Source organism: Brassica napus, chromosome C9, assembly GCF_020379485.1.
Source record: "Brassica napus cultivar Da-Ae chromosome C9, Da-Ae, whole genome shotgun sequence".
Lineage (NCBI taxonomy): Eukaryota > Viridiplantae > Streptophyta > Magnoliopsida > Brassicales > Brassicaceae > Brassica > Brassica napus.
Genome location: NC_063452.1, coordinates 16,602,270 through 16,621,242, shown reverse-complemented (window position 1 = coordinate 16,621,242; position 18,973 = coordinate 16,602,270). Strand labels below are relative to the sequence as shown.

Genomic DNA, 18,973 nt, shown 5'->3' with positions numbered 1-18,973 from the left:
TAAAAAAAACTATCGATAATATATACAAATAAATTCACTATGCGTAAGGCGCAGGTCTTATCCTAGTATAAATTATTCGAGTAAAATCAGATAGGTTGGTTATTTCGGTTAAAAACTGAATGTACGAGGATCCCGGAGAACCCATGATTTTTTGTAATATAATAATGGAACTTTTTTCAAAATCCAAAAAACGATATTCAAATTGGTCGTATTCATGCCCGAATGCCCATGGCTAGCTATTCTTGTGAACCGTTACAGTTTATAAACAATGGTATTGAAATTTAGTAGCTTTATTGAAATCCACTAGAAAGAAATGGTTTTACAAAACCTTTCCTTTGTAGAGATGGTTTAATAAAATCAAACCTATCGGTCACAGCGGTTACTAGGCCTTGGCATCGGGTACATGTTTGGGTACGGATCGGTTCTTTCGGTTATCAGGTTTTTCGGGTTTGGAAATTAGGCCCCATTCGGATATTACAAAATTCTGGGTCGGGTTCGAGTCGGATCTTCCTGGGTTCGGGTGGGTTCGGTTCTGATGTAAAAGAACCTGAAAATAACCGAATAACCAATGTATCTGAAACAGGTTCGGATAATAGTACTCAAAATAACCATATTACCTGATTCAGTTCATGTATTTTGTATCCAAACTACCCAAATGTACCAAAAAATAACCAAAAATACTCATTAGATACGGTTTTGTTTGAGTATTCAAAACTATCATATTTTATAAGAAAATACACAAAAGTATTGAAAATAACTAATATATTTAATTTATAATTTAAATTTAAATTATTAAAATAATTATACATATAATTATAAATAATATTTGTAAATATATATTTACATTTCGGATATCTTCGGATACTCATTCGGTTATCGGTTCGAATCGGGTTGGGTACCAGTTCTTCGGATACATCAATTTAAGACCCATTCGGTTATTTATCCCGGGTCCAATCGGGTTCGGGACTCTGATTTTCGGATCAGTTTGGTTCTTCGGTTCTAGATATTTTGTCCAGCCCTAGCAGTTACTAATAAACTACTTCAGCACATAAGACATACATAAAGCCAAGAAAACTAATCTCAGACAACAAACAGATGGAATACCCTCAAGTTAAAGGTTTTCACAAAGCGAAGGATCAGCCCTGTTCTGGCTTGGAACACACCTCAATTCCTTTGCAAATGGTTAAGAAGAAACCTCCACCATCTGATGGCTGTAACACGAATCCGTCTGCTGTACTCAAAGCTCAAGCTGTGAGAAGTTCGTCAAGCAACATTCACACAGCGTCTGTAACAAACAAATACAAAAACAGGTACGTCAACGGATATATCTTGCTACCAACATAAACTTGGTACCACCCTTTTTTCGGTTATACCACCCTCAACTGTCAACTCACACAAACTCTATCTCTTTTAAAACAACTAACAATCCGCGGGGTTGCCAAAAAAAAAAAACCGCGGAAAGCGCGGATACAACTCTATAATAAAACTTAGAGAAATTATTAGGGCTGGGCAAATAAACCGAACCCAATCCGATAAAAATGAATCCGAACCGATCCGAACCCGACATAAATACCGAACGGATCTTGTTTTTTGGTATTTTGGATTATGAATATTATCCGAACCGAACCTAAATGGATATCCGATAGAACCCGAAACATTTAAAATCACAAAAAGAACTTCTACCAAATATGATTGAACTTCTAAAATAATTATCTGTTACATGAAGGTTGATGGTGGAATGTAGCGGTTGAAGCCTGAAATTTTTAGATTTTGGTTTTGTTTTCATTGAATAATGTTTTTCATTTCATGAGAACTAAGTTTTTGTTTTATGATTTCATTTATCCGGTTTTCTTTCTATCACTAACTATGATTATCTTTCGCTTGATTTTGAATGATCATGTTTGATGTTTTTTCTTATTTTTGAATCGATTTTACTTATGTTTTGGCTATTAAAATATGTACAAATCATGTATTTTAAATCCAAAGAACCGATTTCATTTATGTTTTAGTTACAAAATAGGTACAAATCAGGTATTTTAAAACCGAAGAGCCGATTGGAACCCGAACCCGAAAATACATTAATGGGTTATACCGGTTCTTTGAAGATTTACTAACCCCGATCCGAACCCGATAGAACCCGACCGGTCCCGAACTGACTTTTATATAACCCGAATGGAGCTGATTTTAATAAATCCGAAAAACCAAAACCCGAATGGATAAAACCGAAACCCGATTGGGACCCCGAATGCCCCTGCCTAGAAATTATCAAAATCCCATTCAAAACCATCTGCTTGGTTCCAAAGGTTATACATAGATAAAAAAAAAGCTTTACACATACACATACACACACACACATACAGATACACATACACATACATTAAGTCATTAACATTCACAGGCGCTTCTCTTCCCTCTCTTGCTCGAGCTTTTTAGCCTTTGGTTTCTACGGGTAACCTCATTCTCTTCCCCCGAAAACTATTTCTTTCTTCTCAGAGACAAAGAGAGAAAGAGATTAGAGAGAGAGAGAGAGAGAGAGAAATCCAAAGCAGAAGCAACCTTGTCCGTTTACTTCCTCTCTCGTGTGAAAGATTCGTTATCCCTTTTCTCTTTCGGAAAACTCAGGGCGGCGATCCACTCTCCTCCGTCGCTTCTATGTAAGTTTTATCTTCTTCAGAAGTTGTCTCTGTCCCCTTTGAATAATGTGATCCGGTCTCTCAACACGGTTTCAAATATCCAAAAATATCCTTCTCTTACTTTTCTTCTTCTTCTTCTTCTGTTTCTCGTCTTTGATTCTTGTTCGATAGATCTGGTCTCTATCTGTTACAGTGAAGAAGGTTAGATAATAATTCGAATTTGGTTTGCTTCTCCGACTTCGATTTGTTTCAGGGCACAGCGAAGCGTGTTAATCTTTGTTCCTTTTTTTTGTGTTAGAAATCAAAAAGAGATGAAGAGGGTTAGAGAAGAGGTCTACGTTGAAACGTAAGTTCTTTGTCTGTTCTGAATCCTAATTTGCCTGATTTGTCTTTTTAATTCAAATTCTGCTTTTTTCCGTACAAAATTAATTTTGATTTTTCTTCATGTTAAATGCGGAAAAGAAACTAACTTTATAAGTTTGTGTGATGCAGAAATGGTAAGCCCCTAACGATTGGTGGAGGAGGAAACACGGGAGGGCTGACAACAGGTGATGCCTTGAGCTACCTCAAAGCTGTCAAAGATATATTTCAGGACAAGAAAGACAAGTATGACACTTTCCTTGAAGTCATGAAGGACTTTAAAGCTCAGAGGTAATTAATATACCCTTCTTTGTCTCTTTCCATTTTTTGGTCTGTCTTGTTTTGCTTAGTTTCTTGGTTGTCTCGTGTTGGTTTGTTAGAGTTGACACAAGTGGTGTCATAGCGAGAGTAAGAGTGTTGTTCAAGGGCTATGATGACTTGCTTTTGGGGTTTAATACCTTCTTGCCCAAAGGGTACAAGATAACCCTTCCGGAGAAGAAGACAGTTGATTTTGGAGAAGCTATTGAGTTTGTTAACAAGATCAAGGTATGTATCTAATGTTGTAGAATTATATACCAATTTAGTTATAGATTTAAACCAGTTAAACGTTTATTTCTGCAGGCGCGGTTTGGGAGTGATGACCGTGCATATAAAAAGTTTCTAGACATCTTGAACATGTATAGAAAGGAAAGCAAGTCCATCTCTGATGTTTATCAAGAGGTGTGTGTTTACAGTAAATTTGTATGTACTATTGATTTCCTCTGCCTTTTTCTGATTTTTATCTGCTGTACAGGTTACTCTGTTGTTCCAGGACCATGAAGATCTGCTTGCGGAGTTTGCCCATTTCTTACCTGATAATTCAGGATCAGGTTCTGCTCATTACCCTCTGTCCGGAAGGAACGCAGTACCAGGTGCTCCAGTTCCTGCCATGCATCCAAGGAATTTTGAGAAGGTTTCTCTTAATTCACCTTTCTAAAGCTTTTTTTTTTTTTTGAAAGCTTTCTTTGTGGCTATGCATGCTTAGTTTGGAAAGTATTAACATCCTTTCGCTAGTTGTGCTTAGAGTGACAATTTAAGAAAATGAAAATGGTTGTATATAGCTAACGGATGAGAGAAACTATGTTAAACTCGATAGTTCACAGTTTGAGATGTTAATACGGACTCTTTATCTGCCACAGAGAATAAAAATACGGAATGAGTATACTGAACACTCAGATCAACGAGAAGATGGTGACGAGAACCTTGTGGCTTGCTCTGCTGGTAATTGAGTATTTTGAATCACCTGTAGCATTTTTGTTTATTAAGGCTTGGCTCAGCGCCTGCTGAGAGCAAAATTACAAATATATGTCTTCCACTTTTCAGTAATTTTTTTATAAAAGGAATTTTATATATATCTGTGAGACATATCGTCATATTTTTTACTATGGTCAATCTTGTCTTATCAATCAAGGTCAATGGCCAGGATACCTGAAGGTAGGGGACAAAGAGGGTATTCAAGATTATGAAAATGGCAGTAAAGACAATGGAAGTCACAAAATTCTACCATCTACCAGCAACCATGTGGCCAAGGGTATTAATGAACTGGATCTTTCTGAGTGTGCACAATGTTCTCCAAGTTATCGTCTCCTTCCAGATGATGTGAGCGCCTCTTAAACCTTTAAATAGTTTTGATCTATGAGACTTCATTTTAGTGTTCTTATGATCATTTGTTTTGGCTTTCTCCTGTGGGTAGTATCTTATTCAGATCCCAAGCTACAGAAATACACTAGGTGAAAAGGTACTTAACGATCACTGGGTATCTGTCACATCGGGGAGTGAGGACTACTCATTCAAACACATGCGTAAAAACCAGTACGAAGAAAGCTTGTTTCGATGCGAGGATGACAGGTAAGCCATACTATATTTGGTTTCTATATGTCTGAAAATTTTGTGGAAATTTAATGTCCTGATATTGTTTTAGGTTTGAGTTGGACATGTTATTAGAGTCTGTGAATGCAGCCATTAACCGTGTGGAAGCTCTTCTTGAGAAGATCAATAACAACACAATCTCTCTAGAGACACCAATATGTATCAAAGAACACTTATCAGGCAAGTAGTTACTTGATCAATTCTGGTTGTGCTATTTTTATCTCTAATATATTCTCACTGGGGCTAATGCATTTAAATGTGATAATGATTTAATAGAACTGAACCTAAGATGCATTGAGCGATTGTACGGAGATTATGGGCTTGACGTCATGGATTTTCTGAAGAAGAATTCTCATGTTGCCTTACCGGTGATACTAACTCGCCTGAAGCAGAAGCAAGAAGAATGGGCTAGGTGTCGCTCTGATTTCAGGAAAGTATGGGCTGAAGTATATGCTAAGAATCATCACAAATCACTAGATCACCGAAGCTTCTATTTCAAGCAGCAGGACTCCAAGAACCTAAGCACAAAAGGTATGTTTTCTTATGGTTTTATCACTCCAAATATAAGTTCATTTTGTTTATATATTACATACTTAAATTAGGTTGAAGAAGACAAAGAGAATGTCTTTGTATCACTTTTAATGTCTGTTGTGTCCTAAATGCAGGTTTAGTGGCGGAAATAAAAGATATCAGTGACAGAAAGCATAAAGAAGATCCTCTTCATGCCATTGCTGTGGGAACTAAGCCCTCTTTCACCCCTGATGTGGAGTTCAGTTACACTGATACACAAGTTCATGCTGACCTTTATCAACTAATCAAGTATTATTGTGAAGAGATATGTGCTACGGAACAGTCGGATAAAGTAATGAAGCTGTGGGTAACCTTTTTGGAGCCCATGTTTGGCGTTCCTTCTAGGTCTCAAACTGATGAGACAGTGATAGATGTTGCAAAGTCCAAAGACAACCAAGAGCAGCGTGAGGCAGTGAAAGACCACACCCGTGACAGTTCTCCTGTCTCAAACCTTAAACCGCTAACACCTCCAAAAACACCCAATAAAGAAAGTCCAACAATAGGAAGCTCTTTTGCGCAAGATAAACTGCATGCTGGTGCAGCTATGAATACCGAGCATAAGGTTGAGCGAGAAGAGGGTGAGTTATCTCCCACCGAAAGTTTTGAGCATGACAACTCTGAGGTTTATAGAGACAATGGCGTCGAGTCTGTGCAGAAACTGCCAGACAATGTAAGAAGTAATACTTCCCCTGAAGATGATGGAAGTAAAACTACTCTAAAGTTAATAGAAGCGAATGAAAACGCCTCTAAAGATATTGCTTCAGGAAGCAAGTTCGGTGGCCAAGTTTCTTTAGATGAAGAGCATAAAAGACCTATGAATTGTGACCAGCTTGGTGAATCCTTTTCCAGATTTTCAGAACGGTCTCTGCAACCTGTAAAGCCCCTTGCAAAGCATGTTCCTGTGGCACTACATGACTCCCCCAATGCTTCTCGAGTTTTCTATGGGAATGATTCATTTTATGTTCTTTTCAGGCTTCATCAAGTAAGAACAAGCTTCTTATGTTCCTCAAAAAGTCAATTAAGTTCAAACCTTTAAATCTGTTCTTTTATTTATTTTTCCAGATGTTGTACGAGAGAATACTATCTGCAAAGATACATTCAGAGAGGAAATGGAAAGCTCCAGATCCAGATAACACATCTCCTGATTCTTATACCAGGTGAGTATTGGTAGTTTTAAATTGAAACAATAGTTCTTTTTCCTTACTGATGAATTTTGAAGCACAGGTTCATGGATGCCCTCTATAATTTACTTGATGGCTCGAGTGATAACACAAAGTTTGAAGATGAATGCCGGGCTATTATTGGAGCACAATCATATATTCTCTTCACATTGGACAAGCTAGTTCAGAAGTTTGTCAAGCATGTAAGCTTTTCCAGTTTTCTCTATCCTTTTTTTTTTTTTTCCCTGTACTGATTATTGTTTGGACATGCTTCAGCTTCATGCAGTTGCAGCTGACGAGACAGACACCAGGCTACTGCAGCTACAAACATACGAGAAGTACAGAAAACCAGGAAGATTCTTTGAGATAGTGTACCATGAGAACGCCAGAGCCCTTCTACATGATCAGAACATATACAGGATTGAATATGTATTGTTCTATCTTTGATATATTTGCAGAAACCCTTGTGTATATGGTTGTCTCACATGCTAATGTTATCCTTGCAGTCATCTGCACAGACCCGTCTGGCGATTCAACTTATGAACAGCGGGAATGACCAGCCGGAAGTTACAGCTGTAGCAGTGGAACCAGGTTTTGCTAATTATCTTCAGAATGAGTTTCTTTCGCTTGTACCTGATGAAGAAAAGCCTGGTCTGTTTCTTAAGAGGTTGGGTTATTATAAGAGCTTCAACTCTTTTGTCTATAGTTGTGCAAAGTGTATTTAAACTTAACTGTCTTCAGGAACAAGGCGAAAATGAGCGGTCCAGATGAATCTTCAGGGATGTCGCGTGCCATGGAAGGATTGAAGATTATCAACGAGGTTGAATGTAAGATGTGTTGCAGTTCTTCCAAGGTAATTAATTACATACTGCCTTGTGAATCTGTCTTATCTATAGTTTTTTTCTGGTTTATTCAATGTGAATATGAGTTAATGAGAGTTTCCAAATTGTTATTAGGTCAAGTATGAACCAAATACATCAGATCTTTTGTATAGAAGCAAGCAGAAGAAACCAAAACTGAATCCAAATGGGCTTGACAATGATAAAACTACTCCTAGTAGCACTGAAATCTCGAGAAAGACGAGAATATCACGTTTTCACACAAGTCTTAACCGTAGACTTGTTGCCTTACGGCCCTTACCTTAATAACGCGGCTCCAAGCACGTAAGTGACCCCTCTTCTTACCTTCTTAATCTTTGACCATTCATCACATCAACCTGGTGATCAATGTTGCAAATCTTCAATAAACCCTTAATAATGTTGTAAATATTATTGTGCAGGTGTGAATGTTCTTGGCTGAGATATGCAACCAACGCATCAGTTAGTGGTGGTAGAGACTAGAGACAAAACTGTCTTTTGACAAGATTCTTGCATAATTTTGGCTCAAAAGAGTGTTGCGTGAGAACCGTTATTTTCCTAAATTGCGTCTGGAGATGCCAGTTTTGATGTTAGTGTTAGATTTATATATGTACCACCAGACAATGCTAGTGTCTCAGATTTTTAATTCATCCATTCAAATAAATGTTGGATATTCCTTCTAATGTTATGTTTCTCTTTCAATAAATCCTCTCATATTTTTCGTCATCTATTATTGTTTGTTGTCATTCATCGCAGTTCCAGCAGCAAATTCACTTTATAATAAGAGTGCTCATTCAATTTGGATAATAGAATATTATCAGAAAATGAAATCTACAGTTGAACCTCTATAAATTAATACTCGATAAATTAATAATCTCTAAAAATTAATAAATTTCGCCGGTCCCAACTTGGACCGGTTCAAAATTTGACACAAATCGATAAAATAATAAGATAATAATTTTTCAGAAAATTCTATGTAAATATATGGTCCCACTAAAATTATAAATTAATAATTTTTATATATACATATTTTATATAAGTAAGAACCTACTTTTTTATTGTTTGTTTTATATTTACCATAGAATTATCTTTATATTTTCTTAACACTTAATATATTTTTGATGAGATTTAGTAATATTATATCTAAAATCATATTTAAGTTTTATGCGATATATATTATATACACCAAATAGTATAATAAAATTAATATAAATGTGAAATTTCAAAAAAAATAATAATTAATGTCTATACACTAAAATCAAATATTTTTTTATCTTAGAATAAATATTTCTTAAAATAAAAAATATAAATGAGGAAGCTTTTGTAAATTAATATTTCTATAAATTAATAAAATTTTAAAGTCTCAACATTATTAATTTATAGATATTCTACTGTACTTTTAATATTGAGCAGAGGAGCAGTCTTAACACCTGTTCAGCCATAGCCCAAGCATAAACTAGCACTTCCTAAAACCAAATCCAAAGAAACACAGTACGAATCTAATCCAACAATTTGAATATCTTGTCACTTTCTTCTACGCGTCTGTAAGATCATACAGTTTTCTTCTATAAAAAGAGATTATACAGATCGACAATTACAAGATATATTCTGAGAATTAATGAACTGACTTAATTTTTTTTTTTTTTTTTTGGACAAACCTCAAATTTTATAGATTTTTACTTTCCATTTAAGTAAAAATGTTTACAGAACATGATAACAAAGTCATCCTGACCAAACAAAAAAAAATTACAATAAAGCAAAGAAGGATAGAAGCATACAAAACATTTAAACAACTAATGGCGTGGAGAGGTCATTTAGTCTCAACAACCAAGCTGCAAAGTGAAAGTAAGCCTTGAGAATTAAAGACCACATTCAGTGATATAATTCCTGAGATTGAAACAGCAGCAAGTGCACAATTGACAATCCTTGAAATGGCTACACACACATAGGCGATTGAACATCATTTTGATAAGCCTGTGCTTAGAACTTCAATATCTGAAGTATCTCTAATCTTAAACGTTTTAATTCCTGAAACAAAACCACTTAAAGTAGATGATGAAATTGGAATGGAAACACACTTCATAGAGGAGGAAAGAGGGCAGTAAATGTCGACAAACAAGACCCAACAGACATAACTCTATCAAGCTGACACAACAGAATACAAAAGTACTTCAATTAACACATGCATAACTGGATAAAGCAGTAAGGAGACTGCATACTGCACTAAATGGCTGCACCAAGGTTAGGGACAGACCAGGAGAACACTCCAAAACAATCAACACAACACCAGTGAATAAGTTTGAAAATCTCAGAAATACAACCTGGATTGTTGGGAGATGAATGAAGCATGAGGTGGTGATGAGGGCCGAGCAACCCGTGCACGAAGCTACAACCAGATTGACAAGCTATGAGGTAAAACATACAGTGACTGCGACGGGAGACAACGAAACCCATAAAAGAGCAGTAATAAGGCCATTGGAGGAACCCAAACCAAGCACCAACAAACCAGCCACCGGGACTGAAGTAGAAGAGCTTCTTAGGACCAAAATCAGAGAGGAGATGGAAAGCCAAAGAACTCCAGAGGCAGAATACACTGAGATCTGAGACTGACTTAATCTTTTGTTGCTTTTTATAGTTTCTAAAAAAAAACAAATGAAATATGATTAAAGATTGTTTTAACCTTTCAAAATGAATCGATTGACAAAAATAAAACAAAATCAAAGTCACATTAAACCAAAACGGAAGAGGATGAAACGTCAAAAAAACAACTACCAACAAAGAAAGAGACTAGAAACAAAGTTTTTTTTATGGGGTTTGAAAAACAAACAAAAAAAATCTAATCCTTGATGACTCTACCATAGAACTTGGCCTTTTCTTCAGAAGTCTGGAAACGACCATGTCCACCATTGGACGACGTGTCAATAAACTTGAGCTTTATCTCCTCCAACGCAACCCCAGACGTCTGTTTCAACAACGTCTGTCTCAAAGTCACCCACACGTTTCTTTATATGTTAGATGCAGCAAATAGATGCAGCAAAACGACCATTGTACAGAAATGGTCATTCAGCTTTATTATTCAAGTAGATTGATGGCCGTAGAGACGGATTATAATTTAGTTGAATAATGCATGGACACAATTGTAGATTTTGTGAGAAGTATTCTATATGAGGATAAATTTTTATCTGGTTCATATTGCGAGGTTCAAAAACTTGTAGATGGTCTTAGTTTACCATATCAGATGATAGAATACATCAATAGTTATATGATTTATTGTAAATTTTGTCAGAAACCTTACTATCAGAAGATAAGTAGAAGAGTTCCAGTTTCATACAAACGAATGTGTTATTTTCCATTGATGGAAATTTTAAAAAGGATATATTAATCAGAACGCACAATCGGATCAATGGGATGGCATGCAAATCACTCAACAGATGTTGAGACTACACATCTTTCAAAAATAAAGCCACACGGATCTCCTCTTCTGAATCATTCGAAGTAAGTATAATATTTTGGTTTGCAGTAATCTCCTCTAAGAAATTCTGAAAATCAGAATGTAGACTTAAGTAAATCATTGAAGTACTTAACCGCCACTTCTTCCACCTCGAATTCTGAAGTAACCCAGTTACCATCTTCGGTTGTATAAACCGATTATTTTATTTTTGATGCGTCTTTGTTTTTTAAAACCTAGTAAAATTTTGTATTTTTCGGTCACCTTTGTATGCCATATATTTTGCTTTTATGTTCTCACTTCTGAGTGTTCAAAAAAAAAAAAAAAAAAGTTCTCACTTCTCAATAGAGTTCTTTATCCTGATAAGCTTCTTTTATTTATTTTTAGTAATCTCCATAACTTCCTCATGTATATTTGAATCATCATTCTGAATTTCTTGTAGAGTTTTCTATAAATTGATTATTTTACCATAAAGCAGATTCCCTTTCCCATATGGCAGATTCACTTTCTTTCCCATAAAAATATCTATAATGTTTGAAGTATCTTCAGAAAACATCAAAATAAAATACAATGTGTGGCACAATTCTATTAGTATATTCATCAAATTCTACACAAATAAAGTTCAAATATGAGCAAGATAAACATTTTTAAGAAGAGCTTAGTAAATGGGTCAACTATAATTCTGTGTATATAGTTAATGATTACCTCTTTCTTTACCACAATGTAGTCTCTCAAAAGTTTATATATTACTTTTGATGTGTTTTATCCTCCCATAATATTTTGGATCTTTCATATAAGCAATACAAAGTTGTATGTCACGATGAAGGCCAAGGAACACGAAACCTCCATTATGGCTTGTAGACTATGTACGAATCTTCTCACGAACTCCAGCCTTCTGACTGTGTTGAACATGCAATAGAACTTAGCATCAACGGAAGAAACATCTGTACAAATTTTTCTTCTTTTGATATTCCAAATAATGTCACCATCATTCAGAAAGAAATCATATTTTGAAGCTAATATACACATCCAGATCACCACACCGACTGTGTATCTCGCAAGTGTGAATTATTAGCTTTCGCATTATAAATATCACTTGCAAATACTTACATTTAAAAAATTGTTAGTCAATGTTTTATCGCATGTTCTACTTAGAAAATCAAATCAAAAGTTGTATATGTGCCGTACGTTAAGGGGACAAAACACAAATCAAATTGGAAGAAGATAAAGATTGAATAATTACAAGTTTAGTACGCCAAACGTGAGGGATATCTTTGGGTTGATTCTGTTGTCTACAATGATTATTCATCTTGATACATTGCATTTGCATCTTCTTTTTTAAATTAATGCCTCTTCCGAAGTTCCAATGGGCAAATGTAAGGGTCTCGTTAATTAATTAACTAGTACTGTAACATCTTGTAGTATCCGATCTGATCCTTGATTCTAAAGTAAGTTCAATATACATTATACTTTTTTTTTTTTTTTTTTGAATCATACATTAATATACTTTCTCTCTATAAGTAGATTATCCTGGTTGTGGTGCCAATCAAGAAATAAGTACGTGTGATTAGGACATATAATATCTAACTAATTTATTATTGCAGGTTAGATATGTTCATATTCCCTATGATAATCTTTAATTAGTTTTTTTTGGATCAAAATCTTTAATTAGTTTGCACTTCTTGTCACTTGTCTCATGATTTTTATAAGTGTTCATCTCTGTTGACAAATTTTAAATAACCTATAACCTAAAAATCTGGATTAATAACTAAATGATGTTCCATTTTCAGTTATAATTTGAACAGATAGTAAAGTTACATTTTCAATATATGAAAACAACAAAATCTGATAGATGTTCTTTTTTAGGGAAAATTTCTTAAACACTAGTATAAAATAGTTTTATCACAAAATAATACACAAATTAGAAAATAACCAAAATAGTCTTTGTTAAAGAATAAAAAAACTAATATATCATTTGTGAATAATACATTTAATATAAATCTTTTTTAAATATTAAAACATTATATTTAAAAAAAAATTATATCATAAGCTCTAAATCCTATACGCTAAACCCTAATCCTTAATGCCTAAACCTCATTTCTTAAAACTTAAATGCTACTTCATAACCCTTCAATCATGTGAATATATGTGTCTTTCTATCTTTTTAATCTCTTTTTATATATTCTTTTTGACATTTGTATTTTTTTTTCTTAAGTGTTATTTTTGGAACATATACATATTAATTTTAGTTCTATTATAAATTATAAGTGACAAAAAAAAAATTCTATTATAAATTATTTATATTCTTTTTTAGTATGCATAATAAAAGAAGGGCAATTCTCATAAATAGACCATTTTCAAGTTTTGATCACAAAAATAGACCAGAAAGAGGAAAATGACCACATTTTTTTATTTAATAGGTAAAAAGACCCTAATACCCTAGATATATTAAAAAATAAAAGAAAATAAAAAAATTTAATTTTTTTTTATAATTTTAGATTATATGTTTTCAAATTCGAAATTTTTTATAATTTTTTTTTTTCAAAATTTTGATATTTATTTTTTATTTTATAAAATTTTAAATCTCAATCTCAAATCTCCACCACTTTAGTTAACCCTATGGATATAAATGTATATTTATTTCTTTAATGAAATATTTTGGTCATTTTGATCATTAGAATCTATATTTGTGATATAAAATTTTTTAGTGATATCCTAGGGTATTTTCCATAAAAGAATAACGGAATTGTATTTTAAGTGTAAAATGGTATTACTTTTTTTTAGTGTAAAATGGTAATACTTTATACTCCATTTTTAAATGATTAATGAAAAGTATCCCCAGTTCGTACATCACTGGATCTACAATCGAATAAACACATTAGATAATCGCTGGCACTGTAACTAATGAATTAAAAACCAGCTCTGATAAAAGAAAATTAAAAAAAAAAACCAGCTCTGAAATCTTATTTGATGATTGAATTCTTATTTGATTAAAGAAACATATGTAGTTAAATACAAGAAAATCAAAAAGTTTTCGTACAAGAGTAAAGAGACCCCACATCGATCAATATAAAAGAGAGATCTATAAACTGACGGCGTGAAGTCAACGTGCAGTCAATAAACCCGTCAAAAGTAGAAAAGTTAACGGAGATAGTCATCACACGGATCTCTCTAGTCTAATCCGGGACTCCTCATCTCCATCGGTCTTATCGGCGAACCCACCGGCGAAACTGAAGACTCCGACGGCGGAGGCGAAGATGACACGATTTCCTCCAAAGACGAAGATTTTACCGATGTAATGGATGGCGGCGGAGGAGGAGGAGGAGTAACCATAGCCAAAGAAGAGAAACGGCTGAGATCTTCAGGAACCTTCGGTTTGTTTCCGTCGGAGACTTTAACGTCTCTCGTTAAGTAAGTCCTCAGGCGTTTCACGTCGGCGAGTTTCACAGGCTTCAACAAGAAATCCTCCGCACCTTCTTCAAGGCATCTGCATTTTTATTATTTTTGAATTTTAACTTTTCTAAATTGATATGAAATTTGATAAAATATTCCGAAAAAAGATTCACCTGTCGATTCGAGTGAGAACGTTCTCCGACGACATAATCACAACCGGAACTTCTCGGAAACTAGTCGACTCCTGTTTCAAAAAAAATCCACACTGTTCAGCTTAAGAAACTTATTTTCATGGCGGGAAAATATTAAAAACCTTAATCTTCTTGAGAAGCTCGTATCCCGTCATTCCAGGCATACAGTAATCAGTGATGATCAAATCAACCTTCAATCTCTGAAAGATTCAAAAATCAAAATCAAATTATGAAAAAAAATCACAAAAGCTCTTCGAAAGTTAAAACTGATTCTTTGAGAGATTACATCAAATTCTACTGAGGATTTATCATCGTCCAACCCTAAGAACTCCAGAGCACGCCATCCGCTATCAACCGCCGTTACTGCATGTGAATCGCCGTAAATAAGAATTTATTTATTTTTTTTTTTTTTTTTTTTTTTGGTAATTCTGGTATGTTGGCAGCTACATTCCCAATTATATCCGTAGTGGGTCCAGTGCCCCAACGGAAGGGATGTTAAATCCGCTGTGGCCGGAGCTCGAAGTCGTGATGGCGGACATCTCAGCCGAGGTTCCTTTACCACCAGAACACGAGTCCCGGTTTTATTTATTTATTTTGAAATGAAGAAGAAGAAGACAGACAAACCTTTGCAAGAAGTAATACGAAGCAATCTTTCGATGACGATACGATCGACGAGGCTGTCGTCAACGGCGAGAACGTGAACTTGGTCAGAATCCAGGGGGGGAGATTCGAGTTCTCCTATTCCTATTCCGATCATCTCTGACCTACGAAGGCAAGAAACGCCACCGTCTAGAGGCATAGCTCTGTGTCCGGTGAGGAAAGAGAGAAGAGAGAAAGTGCCAACTCTGTTTTTGCTTTCTTCTCCTTCACTTCCTTTTATAATAAGCTTCCAAAATCAAATCTTTATTTCTGTCCTTTTCTTACTTAAAAGAATAAATAAATAAAGACATTCCTCCGACTGAAAATAAACGCGATTTAGTAACTGTATGATGTAAAAAACATGTGTTTTTTCTTTGATTCTTACATTTACTTCCATTGTTGACAAAATAGACTACTCTTTATTCACTTGGGTATGTGACCATGTTCATATTCTTATATATGTTGATGATTTGGTGAGCACCATTATCAACTAGTTCAAAGCTTCTTCTCCACACATGTTTCCGCATAAAAAAATTGGGTATTTTGAAATATCACTGAAATATAATAGAAGCACTGCGTTTATATTATCTTCCAGTGTGGTCTTAGTGGTGCATGATCGTTTGACACACCGATGGAACAAAACCATTGTGTTGCATCCGATAACGGCCCATTTTACATGCATCCGACGAAGTACGTACGTACATCTCATTGGTGGGCTAATAAGCTGTAAGTAGTACCAGCTGATGACGAAGATAGATGGAAGCTAAACTCTGAGGGACAGAGAGGCTTTGACAGTTACAGTGAAGCTAGAATGTAAATATATAGAGACAGAGTGAATGATAGACTTTATCGATGTATTAGCTCATTCTTCCAGTTGATACTCTGTATTGTGAGAGAGTGAGATCTCGAGGAGAGATTCACTAGAGCTACAGTTGTATTGTGTGTGTTATGAGTAATCGGAAGTTTATTCATAACATGGGCTTATTTATCTTAGCCCTCACTCGTCCCAAATCGAGTCGCAATATCCTCACTCAGTTCATGCATGTACCTCATCAAATGCATTGGGACGCTGTGTAGTATGTTACTTAAAAAGGTTGTCTTGGAGAAGACATCCTACTCTCTCATCTACCTTAGATCTTCGTTTGACAGCCTGTTGTGACTCTGATTGAGTTTTATGTCCATGTACTCCAACGCGCTTTCTGTAGCTCTATTGTTCTTCACGGTAACTCACCAGTCTCATGGAAAATAAAAAGAGAAAAAGACAAAAATAGCACTAAATCAAGTTTTTGTTTCCAAACTAGCACTCAAGATCAAAAGTCACAAAAATAATGTTTTATCAAAAGTCACAAACTTAGGGTTTACAGTTAAAGGGTAGGGTTTAGGATTTATGGTTTAGGGTTTAGGGTTTAGAGTTTAGAGTTTAGGGTTTAGGGTTTAAATTTTAGGGTTTAGGGTTTAGAGTTTAGGGTTTATGGTTTAGAGTTTTGGGTTTAGGATTTAGGGTTTAGGGTTTAGGGTTTAGGGTTTAGGGTTTAGAGTTTAGGGTTTAGGATTTAGAGTTGAGAAATTAGGTTTTGGGTTTAAGATTTCAAATTTTGAAAAATAAAAAAATTAAAATTTTCAAAGGATAAACTTAGAAAGGTGCTATTTTGGTCATTTTAGTTTTTGAGTGCTATTTTTGTGATATAAACTTAGAAATGTGCTATTTTGGAGATTTGCCCAAATAAAAATTCGGACGAAATTTATTTTCATCCACATAAGCACAATATAGATCCATGGCACTTGCAGTAATGAGCTTCTATTGTTTAAAAATCCTCTTGAATCACTTGGCATTAATCATGATATGATACTCCAACGAAGCTCGTTTGTACATATAGTAACAAATCTAGTATTTTTTTTATGAGCTTACAGAACACAATGAGAAGGATTGTCATTTTATGGGTCTGATATAATTAACCCTTGAGCTTAACATGGGACTGTTTGGCCTTGTTTAGGTGAAAGTTATGATGACCATGAGAATGAAGTAAGAGAATGAGAGTAAATCGTTACGATCATGATACAAACCATCCCACATTTCACAGGAACTGATCTAGATCTCACCATCCCACATTTCGTCTAGAGATTTAATGGGGCCTTTCTTGGAGATATAAACCTCACCGCCGACGATTCTGCACTGAGCAATCTCTGTGGAGATTCTTTGCATCTCTTCCTCAGTTAAAGACCAATCGAATATCTTGAGATTCTCCTCTAATCTCTCTTTCGTAAAGCTCTTAACCACCATGCTCACTCCTTCCTCGTACGCCCATCTCATACTCACCTGCCAACAAATGATTCATCTTTTTAACCAAATCCTGATTACAAATGAATCACTTTCACATTATTCAACAGATGAGATCTTTTGAGAATAGTACCTGTGCAACAGTTTTGCCCTTGGCGTCAGCAATTTCTTTAAGAACATCAGACTCCATGATTTTAGGAGTTCCCCAAAAGGCTCCTCTTGATCCCAACACTGAGTAAGCTGTCAAAACAATGCCCTTCGACTTGCAAAGCTCCTTTAGTTTCCTCTGTTGCCATACTGGACTCATCTCCACCTTTCTCACACATTAACAATATATCTTCAGTTAATCTGATCTATACTAACCCATGAAAAGCTAATTCTGGAGTATTGACAAGTTGGGTTTTACTTGATTGACGCTAGGCAGGATTGTGGCGATAGAAAGGATGTGTTGAAGCTTCTTGCAGGAGAAGTTGCTCACTCCTATACACTTTGCAAGTCCAAGTCTCTTGCATTCCTCCATCTCAGACCAGACTGCTTCATAATCCATTGGCAGAAAGTCATCTTCTTCAATGGGGAACTTGTACTTCCCCGGTTTCGAACTAACCGGCCAATGAATCAGGTAAAGATCAAGATAGTCCAGCTTAAGGTTTCTGCAATAACAAACATACATTATCAAGTAAAACAAGAGACAAAGCTTCCAAGCCAAAGACAATGAAGCGCTTAGTTCTTCATGAACAGATGCACTTAATAACAAGACAAGAAAAGTCTCCGACAGTGAGATAATCAGCCATTTATAAATAGAAAAAGGAGATTTAAAGCTTTACTTGAGGCTACGTTGTATCGCCGGCACAACGAGGCCGCCGTGAGCATCGGCGCACCATAGCTTGGAAGTGACGAAGAGTTCGGATCGAGATCCGATCAAACCGAGAGAAACCGCCTCAGCTAGAGCTTCGCCGAGAGGCTCCTCCGTCAGATACCTTGGAGACGTGTCGAAGTGGCGATAACCGAGCTTGATGGCGTCAATGACCGCCTGCTTCAGCAGCAATGGTTCCGGCGGGGGAGATGCGGCGGTTCCGAAACCGATAACAGGCATCAGGTGGTGATCAGATCCGACAGCGAGGTTGGGGACTGTCATCGCAGACATTAGTTTAGAAGGTCAACGAAAGTTTGCTCCTACAGAATCGTTTCAATGACTGATGCTCATGTTAGAGCATTCATTGGTTAGAACGCCAAGAAAAGTTTAAAAAACAAATATTAATATTTAAAAATAATTTTATCATATAATAAAGTTAAGAATTTAAAATAAACAACTAGATCTCGATCCGTGCGGTTTTCATTTGTTTTTATATAAATATTTTGTTTTCAATTCTAAATTGGTATATATTATAATATATGCGTAAATCAACTTTTAAAATATAATAAATTTACGGTATATTTTTTTCATTGAATACATTATTTTAAACTTTCACATGTATTTGTATCTTCTTCTATATATATATTTTCGGATTATGATTTCATTATTAAAATCGTAACTAT

General features: G+C 35.2%; 3 protein-coding genes across 6 annotated transcripts; 1 reads left to right on the top strand and 2 right to left on the bottom strand.

Moving 5' to 3' along the window:
* The first annotated feature begins 2,349 nt into the window (after positions 1-2,349).
* Positions 2,350-8,218, top strand: LOC111210005 (paired amphipathic helix protein Sin3-like 5). 4 transcript variants are annotated; one of them, XM_022710186.2, is made up of 20 exons: positions 2,350-2,654; positions 2,805-2,834; positions 2,932-2,979; positions 3,126-3,284; positions 3,374-3,539; positions 3,615-3,713; positions 3,787-3,945; positions 4,172-4,253; positions 4,444-4,631; positions 4,726-4,880; positions 4,954-5,081; positions 5,178-5,432; positions 5,567-6,453; positions 6,534-6,628; positions 6,696-6,834; positions 6,908-7,060; positions 7,138-7,298; positions 7,373-7,484; positions 7,588-7,794; positions 7,911-8,218. In XM_022710186.2, exons 3-19 carry the CDS (start codon positions 2,945-2,947, stop codon positions 7,774-7,776), a joined length of 3,162 nt encoding a protein of 1,053 aa, XP_022565907.1. In that variant the 5' UTR covers positions 2,350-2,654; positions 2,805-2,834; positions 2,932-2,944; the 3' UTR covers positions 7,777-7,794; positions 7,911-8,218. The 4 variants fall into 4 exon arrangements, with proteins under 4 accessions (XP_022565907.1, XP_022565906.1, XP_022565905.1 ...); XM_022710185.2 differs by lacking the exon at positions 2,805-2,834; XM_022710184.2 differs by lacking the exon at positions 2,805-2,834 and having other exon boundaries at positions 2,887-2,979; positions 4,456-4,631.
* Positions 8,219-13,897: 5,679 nt separating this feature from the next.
* Positions 13,898-15,452, bottom strand: LOC125593460 (two-component response regulator ARR3-like). Its single transcript, XM_048770116.1, has 5 exons — positions 15,145-15,452; positions 14,807-14,883; positions 14,643-14,720; positions 14,503-14,573; positions 13,898-14,423 (listed from the first exon to the last, which is right to left on the bottom strand). The coding sequence occupies exons 1-5, from the start codon at positions 15,317-15,319 to the stop codon at positions 14,108-14,110; spliced, it is 717 nt and encodes a 238-aa protein (XP_048626073.1). The 5' UTR covers positions 15,320-15,452; the 3' UTR covers positions 13,898-14,107.
* A 1,579-nt stretch (positions 15,453-17,031) lies between these two features.
* Positions 17,032-18,679, bottom strand: LOC106376597 (deoxymugineic acid synthase 1-D). The gene is made up of 4 exons (XM_013816687.3): positions 18,262-18,679; positions 17,844-18,087; positions 17,571-17,750; positions 17,032-17,476 (listed from the first exon to the last, which is right to left on the bottom strand). The coding sequence occupies exons 1-4, from the start codon at positions 18,579-18,581 to the stop codon at positions 17,249-17,251; spliced, it is 972 nt and encodes a 323-aa protein (XP_013672141.1). The 5' UTR covers positions 18,582-18,679; the 3' UTR covers positions 17,032-17,248.
* Between the last annotated feature and the right edge of the window lie 294 nt (positions 18,680-18,973).

Coding starts and splice junctions, on each gene's coding strand:
- LOC125593460 (XM_048770116.1), bottom strand. CDS start 15,319: ATGCCTCTAGACGGTGGCGTTTCTTGCCTTCGTAGGTCAGAGATGATC. Junction 14,574..14,642: donor AGCTTCTCAAGAAGATTAAG/GTTTTTAATATT, acceptor TTTTTGAAACAG/GAGTCGACTAGTTTCCGAGA. Junction 14,424..14,502: donor GTTCTCACTCGAATCGACAG/GTGAATCTTTTT, acceptor ATAAAAATGCAG/ATGCCTTGAAGAAGGTGCGG.
- LOC106376597 (XM_013816687.3), bottom strand. CDS start 18,581: ATGTCTGCGATGACAGTCCCCAACCTCGCTGTCGGATCTGATCACCAC. Junction 18,088..18,261: donor GCGATACAACGTAGCCTCAA/GTAAAGCTTTAA, acceptor TTGTTATTGCAG/AAACCTTAAGCTGGACTATC. Junction 17,751..17,843: donor TCCTGCCTAGCGTCAATCAA/GTAAAACCCAAC, acceptor TGTGTGAGAAAG/GTGGAGATGAGTCCAGTATG.
- LOC111210005 (XM_022710183.2), top strand. Junction 3,285..3,373: donor AAGGACTTTAAAGCTCAGAG/GTAATTAATATA, acceptor TTGGTTTGTTAG/AGTTGACACAAGTGGTGTCA. Junction 6,629..6,695: donor TCTCCTGATTCTTATACCAG/GTGAGTATTGGT, acceptor TTTGAAGCACAG/GTTCATGGATGCCCTCTATA.